The sequence below is a fragment of the Bos javanicus genome, chromosome 3 (genome assembly GCF_032452875.1).
Source record: "Bos javanicus breed banteng chromosome 3, ARS-OSU_banteng_1.0, whole genome shotgun sequence".
Lineage (NCBI taxonomy): Eukaryota > Metazoa > Chordata > Mammalia > Artiodactyla > Bovidae > Bos > Bos javanicus.
In genome coordinates, this window is record NC_083870.1 from 23,669,783 (window position 1) to 23,692,013 (window position 22,231).

At 43.5% G+C, this 22,231-nt stretch overlaps 1 protein-coding gene across 3 annotated transcripts in view; it reads left to right on the forward strand.

Annotated features, from left to right (window-relative positions):
* The window catches only part of NOTCH2 (notch receptor 2), a 174,470-nt gene extending 163,336 nt beyond the window's left edge, over positions 1-11,134 (forward strand). For all 3 annotated transcript variants that reach the window (XM_061409410.1, XM_061409419.1, XM_061409427.1), the window contains 8 exons: positions 402-544; positions 744-954; positions 1,394-1,490; positions 2,583-2,751; positions 3,571-3,872; positions 4,675-4,822; positions 5,485-5,582; positions 6,515-11,134. In XM_061409410.1, the coding sequence (XP_061265394.1) occupies positions 402-544; positions 744-954; positions 1,394-1,490; positions 2,583-2,751; positions 3,571-3,872; positions 4,675-4,822; positions 5,485-5,582; positions 6,515-7,903 (2,557 nt within the window). In that variant the 3' untranslated portion in view covers positions 7,904-11,134. The remainder of the gene's footprint in view (positions 1-401; positions 545-743; positions 955-1,393; positions 1,491-2,582; positions 2,752-3,570; positions 3,873-4,674; positions 4,823-5,484; positions 5,583-6,514) is intronic.
* Positions 11,135-22,231: the final 11,097 nt, after the last annotated feature.

Sequence of the window (22,231 nt, forward strand, 5' to 3'; positions counted from 1 at the left end):
GAACAAAAAGCAAAAGGCAGGGGTGTGTTTTTAGAGTAGCTGTATGTACCGTTGAGTATGCCGGAAGGGGGAAGGGGTAGAAGCAGCCCACCAAAGGCAACTTCACCCCATTTTCTCAATTTGTCTTATGTTGCCTAAAAGTCAGAACACTTAGATGCAGCCAAACCAAGGACATGAAAGGGTTAGTCACTCAGTCGTGTCCGACTCTTTGTGACCTCATGGACTGTAGCCCACCCTAAGTGAGAATTAGTGTTTAGGATGTAAACCAGATCTTAATTTCCGGGATCTTCCTGGAGACAGCATCCCAGAGGTAGAGAGCCCAAGGCTGAGGGTGAGGAAGCGGGTCTACCTCAGATTCCTGGGTTGACATTTTCTTGCCATTTCTCCTTGGCTCCCCTCAGCTCTCAGGTATTTCTGGAGATTGACAACCGCCAGTGTGTTCAAGACTCAGACCAGTGCTTTAAGAACACAGACGCAGCCGCAGCTCTTCTGGCTTCTCACGCCATCCAGGGGACCCTGTCGTACCCACTTGTGTCTGTCGTCAGTGAGTAGCTCTAAAATTAAGGGGAAAGTGTGCTGAGGAGTGTCACTTGCAGGCAGAGAGAACGGGGCACAGCTTCCAGTGTGCAGTGCTCTGTTCCTCAGGGCTAGTGAGCTCAAAGTTGTTCTCTGAAGGAGTTTAGTGGGAATATTGAGAGGTGGATGTTTTATTCATCACTTTGCCTATCTCTCTGCACTTTCAGGTGAATCTCTGACCCCAAAACGCACTCAGCTTCTCTATCTGCTTGCTGTTGCCGTTGTCATTATCTTGTTTATTATCCTGCTGGGGGTTATCATGGCAAAACGAAAGCGCAAGCATGGCTCCCTCTGGCTGCCTGAAGGTTTCACCCTTCGCCGTGACTCCAGCAACCACAAACGTCGTGAGCCAGTGGGCCAGGATGCTGTGGGACTCAAGTAAGAGTTTGTCAACAAGCTACTATTCACAGTAATAACAAGTACGGATAAGTGGAAAATCAGATCTTGTTGAATCATGATTTTAAATTCAGAGCTTTGGCCATGCAGTGCTACTATACTTGACCGTGATACTGAATGCCTGCTTGTGGCTATAAAATAAGAGTCTGGATGCTTCAGTTCTGTACATTTTATCACAGGGATGCTCAGCTTCTGTGATGAGACACGCCTTTGTCTTAAGCTCTTGCTTAGTGGGAAAGGAACTGATATTTACTCAGACAATGGGATGTAATATTGCCCATTTTTCCCCCAGGTCAAGGCCCCTGAAAGTCTGACTGTAGCCATGAGAGTGTGTGATGGCAGAAAAATTATGAAAATTTCTATGTTCTTTTATGATATAACCCTGCTCTTATTTTATACCTTCATGATTCTGTCATGTCAGAAATCTTTCAGTGCAAGTCTCAGAGGCGAACCTAATTGGTTCTGGAACAAGTGAACACTGGGTCGATGATGAAGGGCCGCAGCCTAAGAAAGCCAAGGTAAGCTGGCCGTGGTAGAAGCACCGTTATTAGCCGTTGTCTGCTCATATATCACATTTTTGTCCTTCGGTATCTAAAGTATCATGAATGGGAGAGAAGGGTGGTAGTCTGTACATGTTGCCCAGGCCTTGGCTATCCTAGGTTGTTTCAAAAATCAGGAATATTTAGGTCATTGATGGCCTTGGGTTACTATGTAAGTTTTTCAGAAAGAACTCTTTAAAAATAATAAAACAAACATGCTTCCTTCCTCAAATGTCAGGTTGATGGTATTTGAATAAGGACAATTGTGTGTAAACACCAGTTTCTTTCATGGCCAGATCTCTCCCTTGTTCTCTCTGGATACTTCAAGGGAAGGTGGAGTGAGTTAGTGGAGGAAAGCCAGTGATCACTGAGTTTGGAGGCTTTAAATCTTGATCCCTGGAAACAAAAGCCATATAGCAGTAAGAGGTACATTGGGCTGAGTCTGACATGAAAAAGGAGACCATTCACCCATAGCCATACGTGGCTGGGGTATGCATGTATCCCATGGATATTCTGAATAAATGCTTGAGGAAAACAGGCATGATGGTTAAGAAAATTACTACAGTCAGGACTGGATTCAAGTCCCAAACTCTGGCACATTATTTAACCTCTTTATATTTACTTATCCCTACTTTGTAAGATAGGGAAAATAATAATGATTCCTTCAATACGGGTGAATTGCCTTACCTGTTTCCTATCACATACTGAATATTCCATAAAGGTCAGCTGCTTTTAAAAGTATAATAATTATTCAGCAAATACTTGCTGAATGCTGGCTCTGTGCTGGGCACTGGGGTGGATACAGGGGACAGGGAGGCAACCTTGAACAAGGCTTGCTCCCTGTCCTGAGGAGCCTTTCAGGTAGCATTGGGAACTGCCATGCAATGCTGTGTAAGTACCTAACACAACGCTTAGTTAAGGAGAGTGAGCAGCGTGTGTTCTTTAGGACCAATAAGAGGAATTAAAGTCTGCTCTCTACTTGAAGGGTAGCTAGAAGTTAGTCAGTCAAAGAATTGGGAGAGATCCTGGGGGCGTGCCAGAGTGATCAGGAGAGTTGTCCTCTTCTTTCAGGCTGAAGATGAGGCTTTGCTCTCAGAAGAAGATGACCCCATCGATCGGCGTCCATGGACACAGCAGCACCTGGAAGCTGCAGACATCCGTAGGACACCATCGCTGGCTCTCACCCCTCCACAGGCAGAGCAGGAGGTGGACGTGCTGGATGTGAACGTCCGCGGTCCAGGTTAGTGCCTGCGAGCCTTCTCTCTGCACTGCGCCATGCCCACCCCCTGGTTCTACCTTACCCCTGTGTTTGCCCCACTCAATGATCGAGGAAATCAGACTGGAAATCAGCTTGAGGAAATGAATGTCTAAGGAAAACAGGCTTGCAGAAATTATGAATTTGTATGAGAAAAGAGGCAGGATTTCATTTTGTTTCACCTTCTGCATGCATATATGCTAAGTTGCTTCAGTCGTGTCTGCCTCTTTGCGACCCCATGGTCTGTAGGCTGCCAGGCTCCTCTGTCCATGGAATTCTCCAGGCAAGAATACTGGAGTAAGTTGCCATGCCCTCCTCCAGGGGATCTTCCTGACCGAGGGATCAAACCCACCTCTCCTGCATTGCAGGCAGATTCTTTACCATTGAACCACCAGGGAAGCCATCACATAATGCATGTTCAGCAACAAAAAGGCTGATTATTTGGGATAGATTTTAGTGGGGTAAAAAAATAATATCCCAAAGCAGAGGAATAGAGAATTTGTTTAGTTCGTACCTTAGTGTATATAGTTTATTAATACTGGATATTTTAAAATGTTGTCCAATTTAAAAAAAGCATAGCACTTAGAAACTTGAACAGAAAAGCTTGTTTAACTTAGAGACTAGCTCCTCTTTACAGAAAGGATACTATCAAGGAAAAATCAATTGCCACTTATCACAAGAAGCACAGGGTTTTTTCCAAAAAGAATAATTTTCTTCAAATTGAGCTCTTCCAGCAATAGGGTTAAGTGAACATGAATGTCCTTCCCCTCCTTAAATACTATTTGGAATTTCCCTTTCCTCCAGATGGGTGCACCCCACTGATGCTGGCTTCTCTCCGAGGAGGCAGCTCAGACATGAGTGATGAAGATGAAGATGCAGAGGACTCTTCTGCCAACATCATCACGGACCTAGTCTACCAGGGTGCCAGCCTCCAAGCACAGACAGACCGGACGGGTGAGATGGCCCTGCATCTCGCAGCCCGGTACTCAAGGGCAGATGCTGCCAAGCGTCTCCTGGATGCAGGTGCAGATGCCAATGCCCAGGACAACATGGGCCGCTGCCCTCTCCATGCTGCAGTGGCTGCTGATGCCCAAGGTGTCTTCCAGGTAAAGATCATGTAAAGAGTTGATACCTAATGAATCTAGAATATTTTCCCTTCATTAAGACATGTAATAACCTATTACATTTGTTCAGTGATTCTTTGAGAGGATAAGGCAGATGATAAAGTCATGCTTGCTGGATAGGAAGCAGGAAAGGGAAGCAGGCAGACAGAGCTGACCATATACAGCCAGCTCATAGTAAAGCAGATAACACCAGTCTTCTGATTGTTCATCAGTGCTTTGTTTTTTGTGTGTTTGTTTTGTTTTTGAGGAGGCAAAACACCTCCCAAATGAAAAGATCAGGTGCATGACACCTGCCTCCGACTAGTATCTGTCAGCCTCTCCCTCTAGATTTATCTGACTATATGGACTTCCAGCTGCTCATTGGTGGTTTTCCTGACATGAGTTCACAGTGCACACCTGATGCCCTATTATTTTAGCCTTAAGAGGAAATTGAAAGTATTCTATATCATCTTAACTTGTACACCACAATTGAGGTTGTGGTATTTTTCCACATTCCCTCTTTTTTCTTTAGAAAGCAGAAGTACATTAATTTACAAAGCCATTGTAGAGCTTGGGTACCTGTTTGTTTGTATATTCATTCATCCTATTCCTTTATTCATTCATTCAACAGATATTAGTTGACTGACCCTAGGAGAACCTGGACACGAAGATAGCAAAACATTCCCTGCCCTCCAGGAACTTACAGTATAGCCTCAACTCTGATGCTCTTATGTCTGTCTTGTCTTAGCTTCATTATTTTTTTGTATGAAGCTGACTCTCTTTTCTGTACTTTCTCATATTCTAGATACTGATCCGCAACCGAGTAACTGATCTAGACGCAAGGATGAATGATGGCACTACACCCCTGATCCTGGCTGCCCGCCTGGCAGTGGAGGGAATGGTGGCAGAACTGATCAACTGCCAAGCAGATGTGAATGCAGTGGATGACCATGGTAGGGATGAGAAGCAGGGATTCAGACTCCTACCTGCAAAGCAGGCCTCTAAGGAAAGAATTATTGCAAGATCCTTAAAGAGCTGTCTCAGATCCGAATCCACTGAAGATTCGTTCATTCATTCCTTCTTCCTTTTGCAATATTGAGTTCAGAGATCTGAGACAGTGCGAAGTCCATAGATGAAGTTGGGAATGGATTTTTAGTGAGAGTTCTTGGATCTAAGAGCAGGTCTATGAGAGTTTTCCTGCATAGGTTCCCGGGTATACCACTCTTGTTATGAGGATATGAGAGCTGACTTCATGGAAGGGGTAGGGTGGTGAGATATTCTAACTATATATCCTGGCATGTAATAAATAAGCAGGTTATTGTCTTCAGCATGTGACAGGCTAGATTTTGCCACATGAAGGATGTGGTACCATAGACAGATGATCCTTTTACTTAGAGGTCTTCTGAAAGCTAGGCAGCCTGTACCAAAGTGTTTCTAGAATAGGGGAAAATGAAGATAATCTTTGGTTTTTCCTGTGGGCCCCCAGAGAAAACTGGCTTCCAGCTGTTGTCTGAGAAGTTCAAGGTTTCCTTGTACAAGTCATAACACTTCCCGATGGGAAAGGTAGGACATGACCTCTTACTCTGTCTGCTTATAAAAATGTTTTTTCCTACAGGAAAATCTGCCCTTCACTGGGCAGCTGCTGTGAATAATGTGGAGGCAACCCTTTTGCTGTTGAAAAATGGGGCCAACCGAGACATGCAGGACAACAAGGTACAGTCTGGGCTCTGAGCTGGGGGGCAGGTACAGCAGTGCCTCGGGTTATGTGTGAGGCCATTCCTTTTCTCCTGTAGCTGCTCGGTGATAAGGATAGACAAAGATGGAAGCAGATTAGGCCAGAAATGGGTCCAGAGTGCCTGAGTGCTTGCACTGGGCTTATCCAGTGAGATGTCAGGGTTGACCCTTAGCCTGCTCAGTCTGCACCAGGCTCTTCTTTGATAACTTTGGTAACCTTTTCTGCCTTTCTCTTCTTTGACGTTTCCCTTTCTCCTGGTCTTTGTTCTATTCACACACACACTTCCTTTCTTTTCACTTGTTTGTTCTTATTTGTTTTCCTGATGCTCCACGTCCTCCACCCCTGCCCCGTTCTTGGGCTCCATGATGTTTTCCTGCTTCCTCTGACTTCTGTGTCATGCTTCCCTCTCTTGCTCACCTTACCTTCTCTTGTTCATTTCCTCTTTTCCATTATTTTGTTCTTTGTCTCAGATGTTTTGTCTTTCACTTTCCTTTATTTTTCTCAGTTCTCTACATGCTTTAGGTTCTTCCCTTCATACCTTTATTTCTGATACTCCTTTTAGAGCCCTATTTTGATAAGCTCAGTGCTCTTGCAGGTGAATTTATGGCTCAGGCACATGCTTTATTTCACACTTTCCCCACTAAGAAGACGTAGCCCTCAGTAGGGCAAAGCTGGCTCTTGGGGAGAAGTAAAATAATTTTTCTTTATGTATAAATTACAGATAGCCATTCAGTACATAGGTAGGTGCACACTTTTTATCTGTGGTATTAAAATTTCATGTGGGAAGGCAGTTAGGAAAAAATGTCTAAAGGAGTGATAACAAAAAGATTGAGAAACATGGCTGTATTCTCAGGAGTGTTATTAAAACGCACTCTGCATGGGCTTTTTCTTTCTTTTTTTTTTTCTGTAGGAGGAGACACCCCTGTTTCTTGCTGCCCGGGAGGGGAGCTATGAAGCAGCCAAGATCCTGTTAGACCATTTTGCCAATCGGGACATCACAGACCACATGGATCGCCTTCCCCGGGATGTGGCCCGGGACCGCATGCACCATGACATCGTGCGCCTGCTGGACGAGTACAACGTGACCCCCAGCCCTCCCGGCACAGTGCTGACTTCTGCGCTCTCACCCGTCATCTGTGGGCCCAACAGACCTTTTCTCAGTTTGAAGCATACCCCAATGGGCAAGAAGTCTAGACGGCCTAACACCAAGAGTACCGTGCCCACTAGCCTCCCTAACCTTGCCAAGGAGGCCAAGGATGCCAAGGGGAACAGGAGGAAGAAGTCTCTGAGTGACAAGGGCCAGCTGTCCGAGAGCTCAGTGACTCTGTCCCCCGTCGATTCCCTAGAATCTCCGCACACATATGTTTCTGACACCACCTCCTCTCCAATGATCACATCCCCCGGAATCTTACAGGCCTCCCCCAACCCCATGCTGGCCACTGCCGCCCCCACTGCCCCAGTCCATGCACAGCATGCACTGTCTTTCTCTAACCTTCATGAGATGCAGCCCTTGGCTCATGGGGCCAACACTGTGCTTCCCTCGGTGAGCCAGCTGCTGTCTCACCGCCACATTGTGCCCCCGGGCAGCAGCACCGCAGGGAGCTTGGGTAGGCTGCATTCAGTCACTGTCCCGGCCGACTGGATGAACCGCGTGGAGATGAATGAGAGCCAGTACAACGAGATGTTCGGTATGGTCCTGGCTCCAGCTGAGGGCACCCACCCTGGCATAGCTCCCCAGAGCAGGCCGCCCGAAGGGAAGCATTTAACCACCCCACGAGAGCCCTTGCCCCCCATTGTGACTTTCCAGCTAATCCCCAAAGGCAGCATTGCCCAACCAACTGGGGCTGCCCAGCCTCCGTCCAACTGCCCTCCAGCTGTTGCAGGCACCCTGCCCACCATGTATCAGATTCCAGAAATGGCTCGCTTGCCCAGTATGGCTTTTCCCACTGCCATGATGCCCCAGCAGGATGGGCAGGTTGCTCAGACCATTCTCCCAGCCTATCACGCCTTCCCAGCCTCCGTGGGCAAGTATCCCACACCCCCATCACAGCATAGCTATGCTTCCTCCAACGCTGCTGAGAGAACGCCCAGTCACAGTGGTCACCTCCAGGGTGAGCATCCCTACCTGACACCGTCCCCAGAGTCTCCTGACCAGTGGTCAAGTTCATCACCCCACTCTGCTTCTGACTGGTCAGATGTGACCACCAGCCCCACTCCTGGGGGTGCTGGAGGAGGTCAGCGGGGACCTGGGACACACATGTCTGAGCCACCACGCAGCAACATGCAGGTCTATGCATGAAAGAGTCTGCCTCCAGCCTAGACACAGACTCCTCTTGTAAATGCTGCTGAGGAACAAATGAAGGTCATCCGGGAAAGAAATGAAGAAATCTCTGGAACCAGCTTCTGGAGGCAGGAGAGAGGAGAGGCTCTTATCTTGTAGATAACCTGAAGAAGCAAGTTAATTAGCTTCACTGAGCATCTGCAGGGTTTGGGGAACATGGATGGGACAAGGCTCCTTGTAATCTCTTGCCCGTCAAGTCCCCAAGTTCACTGAACTACAAGATAAATACAAGACTTGGGACCACATTTCCTCTCTTCAATACAGAGAATAAGATGGATGCCTGTTGTAGACATTCTTGCAGCCTGGAGTGCATTTTTCAGCCTTGGGGGCTTCTGCCATATCCATGAGAAGATTCTGCGGTCGATTCCTGCTGGGAGTTGTGCCCTGGAATTCTGCCAGATGTGACCTGTCTCCTGTTCTCATCCTTGGAAAATTCTTTTGACTTCATTTGGTGCTTTAATTGTGCACCTCTCTGTGGCTGGAACCCCACCTGCCTGTTCCAGGGCAGAACCTTTGTGCTTTGAATCATGCCTGTGCTGGAGGCACCTGCAGCCTCCCTTTTCCCTCCTGTTTTCCCAGTGTCCCCAGGAACCTCACAGGGTTTACCTTTATGGTCTCAGCAGACACTTTTCAAGTATGTTTCTTTAGAAAATGGACATAGTCCTTTCTCCTACATATCATTCCTAAAAGAAGAAGGGGAGCAAAATATTTTTCTTTGAACCCATTTAGGGGACCAGGACCCCTTTCAAGAAGCTGCGCCTAAATTCTCTTGCCTACATGCTGGGTTCCTACAAACCTTACCAGGAAGAAGAGTAAGCATCTTCTTTTTTTCCATGTGTCCGCCTAGTAAGTGTGAAGGTTTTATCCTTGGCGGTGTAGCTAATATGACCCCTTTAAAAAAGCAAAACCCAAACAGACCAAGGTTTGGAATGTTGGAATGACCAAGAGAGCCAAGAGATACGCTAACTCAGGCAAGAAGTGATTACCCACTAACCAGTCCCTGCCAAGCATTCTGTTGACTGCCAGCATCAAACACGTTGTTAGAGGTGTTAGAACCCTTGGCCTGCTTCACTCACACATCCAGCAGATGGAGATTGTTGTAGTTATTGAGCCTTCAAACGACATTCCCTTGCCATTTAGAACTGAACTTTAGTCTGCTCAAGGGCCTCCTCCCCAACCCCCATGACAGTCATCTTCCCCTGGTCAGGTGGTCACAGTCTCTACTTCCTGACATTCCTTCTGATCCCAGGCCCCTTTCACCTATCTTCCTGCCACACTTCGTGGTCTGATTACTTGTGCACCCAGTAGGTCCTCACTGAACACCTGGGTTTTCTGTGTTCAAGGGTGGGAACTAGAATGCTGGCCTAGTTTCTGTGGCCAAAGCCAGTCTTATAAGAAGGTTGGAAAGGGAGGAATTATGAGGTAGCCTTTGCTATTTTTTGCTCCCAGTTCCTTTTATTTCAGGTGGTCATGAGATTCCCCATTAGGCAACTAACATAGACACTTATCAGGGATATTTTCCTCTCATAGAGTCACCTTCTAGATGATAATGGACAAGAATAGACTTACTGTCTTGTCATCTTCATGTTCAGAGTGTGATTGCATCTCACCCACGTCTGCTTCCTGTATTTGTGGTCTTGGTAACTCTTTTGACCCTCTATCAAGGACATGCATTCTATCCAACACTAGAAAGAGGAGAAAAGTAGTTTTCTTCCTCTTCTCCCTGAGTTAGCTAACAACTGGTTCTGTCTCCACACTGTCCCTTCTGCCTGGTGCTATGATATCATGACAATGGAAAATCAGTTCTTCTGGGAGCATCTTGTAGATATTAATAGGTGGTCTGCCCACTCCGTGTTGGCTTCAATGATAGTTTTCCTTACTGCCTTGCCTGAGTTCTTCCCATTGACCAGATTTATCTGTCTGTGGCTTCATATGGAAACCTTATGTGTCTGTTAGCATGGAAGTCTACAAAGAGTTTTTCTAGTCCTGCCCAAGTTCACTGAACTAAAATATAATTCATTTCCCCTGATACAAGCAGATTATTTTTTCATTCTGTATTGTATTCTCTCATGTGGCAACTCTGCCAACCCCTCTCATAGTGTGAAGCCTTTTGTCATTCTGAATGGTGATTCCTTATCCTTGGACCTATTCGCTGATTCACAGATGGGGAGGACGCCTCTCCACGGACCACTGTGGACCTCACCACGCTTACACTTCTCTGTCATCCCATTCCGGCCCCTCTTCTTCACAGTGTCAGCTCTGATCTAGCAGCTTGATCCCTTATAGCCTCCTCCGTCTGTAAGCACATTGTGGGCCTAACTTGCTTGCTCCTCTTTGGGATCCTTTGGGTTTTGCAGAAGTAAATATGAAAGCTGCCATTACAAACAACAGGCTTCAGTGATAAGGAAGAAGACACTGCCTTTCAAGCATTTATCAGTCACTTAGATTGTGAAGAACCTGTGAGTTGTATTGAGTAAAAGAGAAAATAAGATGAGGAATGACTTTCTCAACTGGGTTCTGAAGTGGAGACTTAAGTTTGTATGGGAAACATCTTTTATGACAGGTCTGTGTCACCCTCTTTGCCCCTCACATTCTTGTTTTATCTTTATAAATTCTTCCTTTGAGTCATGTTCTGTCTGCCTTTGGGGATATATTTTTTATTTGTTTGTTTCTTTTGTATTAAGCATCATTTTCTGATTTACATGTTGGTAAGGGAGAGAAAGGTTTGAGGGAAAGAGAGTGAGAGTTAAAGATTTTATGTAAGCAATCAGCTATAATGCACAAGTCCATTCTCTCATCATTATTAAGTTTGCTAGTTCATAATTCTTGCATAAAAGAGAACCAAAGGTGTAATATTCCATTGGCAAGTGGTTTGGGGATTTTGGCCTTAACTAATATACTGAATGTACGGTGACTGAGAGGACAAGTGTATATGCCCAGAGGCTCCCACTCGTAACTGTTTGGTACTGTGGCTTCTTACTTGTGTACATTTCTCTTAAAAGTGATATGATATCTGTTTGTATGAGAAACCCAATAACCAATAAAATGACTGCATATTCCTAACTATTCATGGTAAGGAAAATGCACAATTTGTTTTTAATTTTCAAAGTTTCATTCTAAAAGTAGTTACAACAAAATTTATATGGAAGCATTTTTATCACAAAATAAAAAATTACATGTCAAGCTCAACAGACATTGCAGTTTTTATTTTCCATTCTTCATCCCTACTTTGCAATGATTTAACTCATGATGTCATAATTTGCTGAGACAGAAAACATTTTCTTTTCATTCTGAATCCCATATAGCCTAGCACTAGTCTTTTTTTCTTTCTCCAAGTAGTAGTAGTTCAGTCACTCAGTTGTGTCTGACTCTTTGACCCATAGACTGCAGCACACCAGACCTCCCTGTCCATCACCAACTCCCAGAGCTTGCTCAAACGAATGTCCATCGAGCCGGTAACGCCATCCAACCATCCTATCCTCTGTCGTCCCCTTCACCTCCTGCCTTCAGTCTTTCCCAGCATCAGAGTCTTTTCTAATGAGTCAGTTCGCATCAGGTGGCCAAAGGATTGGAGTTTCAGCTTCAGCATCAGTCCTTCCAATGAGTATTCAGGACTCATTTCCTTTAGGATTGACTGGTCTGATCTCCTTGCAGTCCAATGGACTCAAGAGTCTTCTCTAACACCACAGTTAAAAGCATCAATTCTTTAGTGCTCAGCTTTCTTTATAGTCCAACTCTCACATCCATACATGACTACTGGAAAAACCATAGCTTTGACTAGATGGACATTTGTTGGCAAAGTAATGTCTCTGCTTTTTAATATGCTGTCTAGGTCGGTCATAGCTTTTCTTCTAAGGAGCAAGCGTCTTAATTTCATGGCTGCAGTCACCATCTGCAGTGATTTTGGAGCCCAAAAAATAGTCTGTGACTTTCCATTGTTTCCCCATCTATGTGCATGAAGTGATGGGACCTGATGCCATGATCTTTGTTTTTTGAATGTTGAATTTTAAGCCAACTTTTTCCGTCTCCTCTTTCACCTTCATCAAGAGGCTCTTTAGTTCTTCACTTTCTGCCATAAGGGGCTTCCCTCATAGCTTAGTTGGTAAAGAATCTGCCTGCAATGCAGGAAACCCAATTCAATTCCTGGGTTGGGAAGATCCACTGGAGAAGGGATAGACTACCCACTCCAGTATTTTGGGGCTTCCCTTGTGGCTCAGCTGGTAAAGAATCTGCCTGCAATGCAGGAGACGTGGGTTCGATCCCTGGGTTGGGAAGATCCCCTGGAGAAGGGAAAGGCTACCCACTCCAGTATTCTGGCCTGAGAATTCCATGGACTGTATAGTCTATGGGTTCACAAAGAGTCAGACACGACTGAGCAACCTTCACTCATTCTTTCTCCAGGCAGAGAATAAATAAATGCTCTTGAGGAAAAGCTTCAAGATTTAGCTTGATGCTAAATAGGAAGCATCACAAGACTAAGTTACTTTTCCGTGCATTAAACGGACAGTGGCTCAGGAATAAGTGCCTTCTAATGGAAATGTAGAATATCTGCTAAAGCAAGAATTGAGATTTGGGATATAACTAATAAAACTGATGGTGCTGTTAACTAAACCATTAATTTACAATGTTATTTCTCTTTAAATTTTGTATAGAGTTAACATATACAGCTATAAAATATTTTGCATATATACTTCTGTATATATATACACAGATGTATACATACACACATTACCAAGTTCTTTCATACATTTACTTGTAAAGGCAACCAGTGAGGTGTTTGAACACAAATATTTGACATTGATACTATATTTTAAACACAGTTGGTATCATATTGGGGTTATCCTGAGAGTGCTATAATTTTATATAAAATATACTTGAGTCTTCATGTTGGGTTTTGAAATGATGTAAAAGAAAAATGAATTTGAGAACTAAGGAATGTCTTGCCCAAGTCTGGTTCTCTGCAGGCTGGCTTCTCAGAGCCTTTCAGATTCTGTGGCAATGAAAATTTGCTCCATGGAGCTGTACTGAGTGGATCTGGGCTGTCCATCATATCCTGTTCCTGCAGCTGGAAGTATAGAAACCTGGTGCTTGATCATGCAGGGACTGTCCAGGGCTTTCCTGGGCATGAAATGCAAGAAGGGAGAGCAGGCCTGGAAATCTTGGGCTGCTTTATCACACAGCTGGGCCAACAGACGTGGACCCCAGGCCATGGTTACACCAGAGGAGGGGCTGGGCTTCCCTGTCATGTAGCTAAAAGGCCTCACAGCTAAAGGAGGGGCAGGGAGTTCTTTTCTCAGAACGTCATGATTGAACAGTCATCTTTAATGTCTGCACACTTTCCATGATGTGATGGGCACTAGGCAATCTACAAGCCTGTCACCGCTTCTGCTTCCAAGTTCTCCTAATAAACACTCTTAGGCATGCTGTGTGGTGGTTGGGTAATTCACCTCACTTGGTGACAGCATTTTTCTCTTTTTTTAGGCCAAGCCACGTAGCTTGCAAATCTTAGGTCCCCGGCCAGGGGTCGAATCCAGGCTAGCGACAACGGAAGTGCAGAGTCCTAACCACTGGACTGCCAGGGAATTCCCTGGTGACAGTATTTTTTAAGTGAAATATGAATCAAGTGCTTGCAAAAGTCCAAAAGAGAGATGGTGCATGTGAAGTGTGTGTGTGTGTGCACAAACGTGTGGTTGTGGTGTATATTTGTAGCTGTGTGAATGTGTGTGAAACAGAATGAATATAACTTTTCCTTCTTTTGAAATGGACCTTAACAAAACACATTTGAAATATTTGCACCAGTCAGGTCCCAACTGCAAAGTGTGGGCAAACAATTCAAGAAGGGCTTATTTACCAAAACTGATTATGACATGCGTGTAGGGTTTGGGGGAAGCCTAAGGGGTATGTGGGGTGGGGTGTTGGGGAAGCCTAAGGGGTGGTGCAAAAAGTCCTGGTTATCATCAGCATCTATTACCACTTCAGGTCCAAAGCAGGAGAAGGCTGGGAGAGGTTACTGAAAACTGGAAGGAAGGAGTCCTATAGAATGAGTTAACTCAAGGAAAGCTGTGACTTCTGCCAGGGGCACCATGAGCCCCAGACCCCCTCACTACAAGGAAGCCAAGAAATGAACACCCTGATCTCATTCCCCACCACGCTTCCACCCTGGACTTCCTATTTGCTGAATCCGTGTGGAAGTCTGAACATAATAGGAGTCTGTTGGAATTGAACTGTTGATACAGGTCAGCTTCCTGGAGGAGAGATCTTGGTGGAGAAAGATCTCTTAATTCAAGAAGGGCTTAATTCAAGAAGAAAGGAGAAAGGAAGAGAGTGGATATGGAAGGTGAAAACACAATAGTATCCAAAAATTTTCCCTCCAATGATTACATTTTTTATAAGAACATACAATGGAAAATTACTCAGCCTTTAAAAATGAAACAATGCCATTTGCAACAGCATGGATGGACCTAGAGATTGTCACACTGAGTGAAGTCAGAAGGAGAACTGTTGTATGACATCTTTTATATGTGGAATCTAAAATGAAATGACACAAATGAATTTGCGTACGAAACAGAAACAGACTCAGAGAGTGAATTTATGGTTGCTGGGGAGAAGGATGGGAGGTAAGGGTTAGTTAGGGTGTTCGGGATGGTCATGTATACACTGCTATACTTAAAACGGGTAACCAACAAGGACCTACTGTCTAGCACGTGGAACTCCACTGAACGTTACATGACAGCCTGGATGGAAGGGGAATTCGGCGAGAATGAATACACGTGTATGTATGGCTGAATCCCTTCGCTCTTCACCTGAAACTACCACATTGTTAATTGGCTATATATGTTAGTTTCTCAGTCGTGTCCAGGTCTTTGTGATCCCTTGGGCTGTAGCTCATCACGCTCCTCTGTCCACGGGATTCTGCAGGCAAGAATACTGGAGTGGGTTGCCATTTCCTTCTCCAGTGGACCTTCCCAACCCAGGTCTCCCGCAATACAAAATAAAAAGTTAGAAGAAGAATATAGATTTATTGCTCATGTGGAAGCTGATTTCCTGGTAATTGAATTAATTACCATGTTCCAATGATAACATCTCTAAAATACTTCTACTGACAGCCTGCCATTGACATATGAAGGCAAGAGACACAAAGTAAAAAAATCATGTATTGACAATTGTAACTTAACTTCTTTTCCTGATCAACTAGTGTGTTTCTTCACCACTTTGTCTTTGAGTTAGGGTGGATAAATTATGATGCTGTCACTCTATTGGAATAGTACCCAGAAATGAAAAAGAACAACACGCAGCAATATGAAGAGCTGTCACTGACTTAATGTTGAACAAAATAAGCCAGACATGAAAAATACATTCTGTATGATTCCATAATATAAGTCAGAAAAGCAAACAGCTCCTAAGGATCTGAATAGTGGGTACTTTGGAGGGACAGGGGTCTTGGCTGAGAAGATGGTAAGAAAAGTCTATTTTGGAGACTGGAAATACCTTGACTTTGGTGGCGATTTCATGAATGTATACATATATAATATTTTATGTAAAATTTAAGATTAGTGAATTTTACTATGGTGAGTTATACTTTAGTAAAATGTATCTACAATACTGATAGAAATGTATAAACACCTAGTATAAATATTATATAACTATGATTTTACATTACAAAATTATAAAACATTAATATTTTCTATTTTACAGTATATGCCTATAGTTCCTCACTAATTCCATTTGCTTCCCTTTCTTCCTCCCTCCTTCCTTTTTCAATTACTGGTTTTCATTAATTTAATTTGTGGAGATTATTTCATGGTGAACAACATTGTTATTTACAATAGATACTCCATGAAGCAAATATAGTTTCAAATTCAGTTATATAAATTGTGGAACTGCAGAACTGCAAAATGACTTAAGTGAGCAAGGCAAGCCAGCTGTTGACTAGTGGGCAGGAGTTCTGGATAATTAATACTTGGCTGCTGTTTGCACTGTCTAGTGCCAGGTTATGGTTTCAGTGTGTCTCCCTCTGATGCCCTCTTGCAACACCTACCATCTTACTTGGGTTTCTCTTACCTTGGGCGTGGGGTATCTCTTCACGGCTGCTCCAGGAAAGTGCAGCCACTGCTCCTTACCTTGGATGAGGGCTATCTCCTCACCGCCGCCCCTCCTGACCTTGAACGTGGAATAGCTCCTCTAGGCCCTCCTGCGCCCGCGCAACCACCACTCCTTGGATGTGGGGTTGCTCAGAAAACTAGTCAAACTAATCACACTAGGACCCCAGCCTTGTCTAACTCAATGAAACTAAGCCATGCCCGTGGGGCCACCCAAGATGGGCGGGTCCTGGTGGAGAGATCTGACAGAATGTGGTCCACTGGAGAAGGGAATGGCAAACCACTTCAGTATTCTTGCCTTGAGAACCCCATAAACAGTATGAAAAGGCAAAATGATAGGATACTGAAAGAGGAACTCCCCAGGTCAGTAGGTGCCCAATATGCTACTGGAGATCAGTGGAGAAATAACTGCAGAAAGAATGAAGGGATGGAGCCAAAACAAAAATAATACCCAGTTGTGGATGTGACTGGTGATAGAAGCAAGGTCTGATGCTATAAAGAGCAATATTGCATAGGAACCTGGAATGTCAGGTCCATGAATCAAGGCAAATTGGAAGTGGTCAAACAGGAGATGGTAAGAGTGAACGTCAACATTCTAGGAATCAGTGAACTAAAATGGACTGGAATGGGTGAATTTAACTCAGATGACCATTATATCTACTACTGCTGGCACAAATCCCTTAGAAGAAATGGAGTAGCCATCATGGTCAACAAAAGAGTCCGAAATGCAGTACTTGGATGCAATCTCAAAAATGACGGAATGATCTCTGTTCGTTTTAAAGGCAAACCATTCAATATCACAATAATCCAAATCTATGCCCCAACCAGTAACGCTGAAGAAGCTGAAGTTGAATGGTTCTATGAAGACCTATAAGTCTTTTAGAACTAACACCCAAAAAAGATGTCCTTTTCATTATAGGGGACTGGAATGCAAAAGTAGGAAGTCAAGAAATACCTGGAGTAACAGGCAAATTTGGCCTTGGAATATGGAATGAAGCAGGGCAAAGACTAATAGAGTTTTGCCAAGAAAATGCACTGGTCATAGCAAATACCCTCTTCCAACAACACAAGAGAAGACTCTACACATGGACATCACCAGATGGTCAACATCGAAATCAGATTGATTATGTTATTTGCAGCCAAAGATGGAGAAGCTCTATACAGTCAACAAACACAAGACTGGGAGCTGACTGTGGCTCAGACAATGAACTCCTTATTACCAAATTCAGACTGAAATTGAAGAAAGTAGGGAAAACCACTAGACCATTCAGGTATGACCTAAATCAAATCCCTTATGATTATACAGTGGAAGTGAGAAATAGATTTAAGGGCCTAGATCTGATAGAGTGCCTGATGAACTATGGAATGAGGTTCGTGACATTGTATAGGAGACAGGGATAAAGACCATCCCCATGGAAAAGAAATGCAAAAAAGCAAAATGGCTGTCTGGGGAGGCCTTACAAATAGCTGTGAAAAGAAGAGAAGCGAAAAGCAAAGGAGAAAAGGAAAGATATAACATCTGAATGCAGAGTTCCAAAGAATAGCAAGAAGAGATAAGAAAGCCTTCCTCAGCGATCAATGCAAAGAAATAGAGGAAAACAACAGAATGGGAAAGACTAGAGATCTCTTCAAGAAAATTAGAGATACCAAGGGAACATTTCATGCAAAGATGGGCTCGATAAAGGACAGAAATGGTATGGACCTAACAGAAGCAGAAGATATTAAGAAGAGGTGGCAAGAATACAAAAAAGAACTGTACAAAAAAGATCTTCACGACCCAGATAATCATGATGGTGTGATCACTCACCTAGAGCCAGACATCCTGGAATGTGAAGTCAAGTGGGCCTTAGAAAGCATCACTACGAACAAAGCTAGTGGAGGCGATGGCATTCCAGTGGAGCTATTTCAAATCCTGAAAGATGATGCTATGAAAGTGCTGCACTCAATGTGCCAGCAAATTTGGAAAACTCAGCAGTGGCCACAGGACTGGAAAAAATCAGTTTTCATTCCAATCCCAAACAAAGGCAATGCCAAAGGATGCTCAAAGTACTGCACAATTGCACTTATCTCACATGCTAGTAAAGTAATGCTCAAAATTCTCCAAGCCAGGCTTCAGCAATACATGAACCGTGAACTTCCAGATGTTCAAGCTGGTTTTAGAAAAGGCAAAGGAACCAGAGATCAAATTGCCAACATCCACTGGATCATAGAAAAAGCAAGAGAGTTCCAGAAAAACATCTATTTCTGCTTTATTAACTATGCCAAAGCCTTTGACTGTGTGGATCACAATAAACTGTGGAAAATTCTGAAAGAGATGGGAATACCAGACCATCTGACTTGCCTCTTGAGAAACCTATATGCAGGTCAGGAAGCAACAGTTAGAATTGGACATGGAACAACAGACTGGTTCCAAATAGGAAAAGGAGTACGTCAAGGCTGTATATTGTCACCCTGTTTATTTAACTTATATGCAGAGTACATCATGAGAAATGCTGGGCTGGAAGAAGCATAAGCTGGAATCAAGATTGCAGGGAGAAATATCAATAACCTCAGATATGCAGATGACACCACCCTTATGGCAGAAAGTGAAGAGGAACTAAAAAGCCTCTTGATGAAAGTGAAAGAGGAGAGTGAAAAAGTTGGCTTAAAGCTCAACATTCAGAAAACGAAGATCATGGCATTTGGTCCCATCACTTCGTGGGAAATAGATGGGGAAACAGTGGAAACAGTGTCAGACTTTATTTTTGGGGGCTCCAAAATCACTGCAGATGGTGAATTCAGCCATGAAATTCAAAGACGCTTACTCCTTGGAAGGAAAGTTATGACCAACCTAGATAGCATATTGAAAAGCAGAGACATTACTTTGCCAACTAAGGTCCGTCTAGTCAAGGCTATGGTTTTTCCAGTGGTCATGTATGGATGTGAGAGTTGGACTGTGAAGAAGGCTGAGTGCTGAAGGATTGATGCTTTTGAGCTGTAGTGTTGGAGAAAACTCTTGAGAGTCCCTTGGACTGCAAGGAGATCCAACCAGTCCATTCTAAAAGAGATCAGCCCTGGGATTTCTTTGGAAGGAATGACGCTAAAGCTGAAACTCCAGTACTTTGGCCACCTCATGGGAAGAGTTGACTCATTGGAAAAGACTCTGATGCTGGGAGGGATTGGGGGCAGGAGGAGAAGGGGATGACAGAGGACGAGATGGCTGGATGGCATCACTGACTCGATGGACGTGAGTCTGAGTGAACTCTGGGAGTTGGTGATGGACAGGGAGGCCTGACATGCTGTGATTCATGGGGTTGCAAAGAGTTGGACACGACTGAGTGACTGAACTGAACTGAACTGAACTGAGTGCCAGGTTGCCCTAGCATAAGTTGTTAGGGTTGAGTCTGGGTTCTGTAATTAGAAATTTGCAAGCTCTTCACTGTAAATCATCACCATCAGACAATCTAGGCCAGCACATACTGCGATGTAAGGACCCAGGTTATGTCTTTCTGTAATACTTGTCCCATGTTTCTCTCTCCTTCTCCTCTCTCTCTCCTCAATCACCCCTTTACCTTCATTCCTGGAAAAGATTTAACACCAAGGACTTGGCATAGGATGGACACCAAATAATAATCATGTTACATCCGAATCTTATCACTATGGTTATTGTAGGACACGATATAGAAGAATTGTAAAGGAGGAAGAGATGGTATCTTCCTCTGAGATTAATAAGACTGTATACCTAGACAATCCAAGAAAACTGACTAGAAACCTAACCTAAACCATTAGAAATTCAGTGAATAAAAACAGTGTAAAATTATAGAAAAACCTTTGTTGTAAACAAAATCCAATTTGAGGATTTAATTAAAGAGAAGAGCACATTTACAATAACAAACACACACACACACACACGTACCTCACAGCAATAACCTTTAAAATAATTACTAGCTGAAGATATTAACAAATGCCCAGATTCCTGAACTGAAGTCATTGCTGCTTGTTTATCAATTAAAGCCTTAGTTCTGCCCTATTCTTCCCACCTGCTAGTAAAATAGCATATCTGATTATGCCTGTAACTTTGATAATGTTCATTAATAAACTGAATTTTTTAAACCTATCTCAATATCACCTATGTGCTTGTGCATGCACAGTTGCTAATCATGTCTGACTCTTTGTGATCCCATGGACTGTAGCCCACCAGGCTCCTCTGCCCATGGCATTTCCCAGACAAGAATACTGTCGTGGGCTACTATTTCCTTCTCCAGGATCTCTCTGACCGAGGGGTCAAAACTGTGTCTCCTGCATTGGCCAGGCAAATTCTCTACCACTGAGCCAGCTGGGAAGCCCAATGTCATCCCCTAACACAAGAACAAATCCCATAATAAGCAAACACTTCCTAACACTCAGAGACATCACATCTCCCCTTAGTGTGTAATTTTCCCTGCAGCAAAAAGCATCAATGAATCCATCTTTGTTTGACTCACTGGGATGTTGCTTGTGGTTTGACTAAGGGACATCAACAGAGGCCTGTGCTGACACTCCAAGACAAGAAGAACGTCTTTTTAACACTGTGTTATATACAGAGCGGGACTTCCCTGGTGGCTCAGACGGTTAAGAATCCACCTGCAATGCAGGAGACCTGGGTTTGATTCCTGGAGGGTTGGGAAGATCCCCTGGAGGAGGGCATGGCAACCCACTCCAGTTTTGTTGCCTGGAGAATCCCCATGGACAGAGGAGCCTGGCAGGCTACAAGTCCATGGGGTCACAAAGAGTCAGACATGACTGAGCACTGACTGTCAAAATAATAGTTAATGAATCTCCCAAGAATATCTGGAACATTCAAAAAAACTATACCTATGTAGGGAAAACCACTAGACATAAAATCTTAGTATAGTTTCAAAGAATCAGTAGCATATAGAGAGCTATCTCTGAGCATCTGTCAAATTAGAAACAAAAATTAAAATCTAACCAACACCCTTGTGTCTTTGAAAAATTATTAAATAAGTCAGTTATTAATAAAATATGCTAGAAGGTATTTAGTAACTACATAGAAATTCTTATCAAATACTACCACAATTTTTAAAATATTCATTTTATTATTTATTATGCTGTGCCAGGTCTTAGGTGTGGCAAGTGGAACCTTCAGTGGCGGCTTGTGGGATCTAGTTCCCTGACCAGGGACTGAACTTGGGCCCCCTGCGTTGGGAGCACAGAGTCTTAGCCAGTGGACCACCACGTAAGTCCCACTACTACTATTTTCAAAATACTAATTATTAGAACTATGGAAAGAAAGCAATGTTTTTAAAACATTTTCATCGGGGTATAGTTGATTTATAATATTGTATTAGTTTCAGGTATACAGCAAAGTGAATCAGTTTTGCTATGCATATATCTACTCTTTTTTAGATTCTTTTCCCATGTAGTCCACTACAGAATATCAGGTAGACTTCCCTGTAGGTCCTTATTAGTTATTTATCTTATACACAGTAGTGTGCATATGAGGACTTCCCAGCTGGAACAGAGGTAAAGAATCTACCTGCCAATGCAAGAGACTCAAGAAGTACAGTTTCAATCCCTGTGTTGGGAAGATCCCCTGGAGAAATCAATGGCAACCCACTATGGTATTCTTGCCTGGATAACCCCACAGACAGAGGAGCCTGGTGGGCTATAGTCCATGGAGTCATAAAGAGTTGAACACAATTGAGCAACTGAGCACACACACATGTTACCCCTGGTAAGCATATGCTTGCTTTCTACATCTCTAACTCTATTTCTGTTTATAGATGTTTATATTTTTTTATAAACTTTACAAACTTTTTTTATATTCCACATATAAATGATATCATAAGATGCTTGTCTTTCTCTGTATGACTTACTTCACTTAGTATGATACTCTCTAGGCCCATCCATGTTGCTTCAAATGGCATTATTTCACTCTTTTTTATGGCTCAGTAATATTTCATTGTATATATGTACCACGTCTTCACCCTTTCCTCTGTTGATGGACACTTAGGGGAAAGTAACCAAAGTTTTTAACTAGAAAAACTCTTGTCTAAATATTTATACCACAGCAGGAAGGCCGAATCAATAACCTAAGCATACTGTATTGAAATATCGTTAACTTACAATGTTGTGTTAGTTTCAGGTATACAGCAAAGTGATTCATATATACATATACACTCTTATAAGATATTGAAAATAGTTCCCT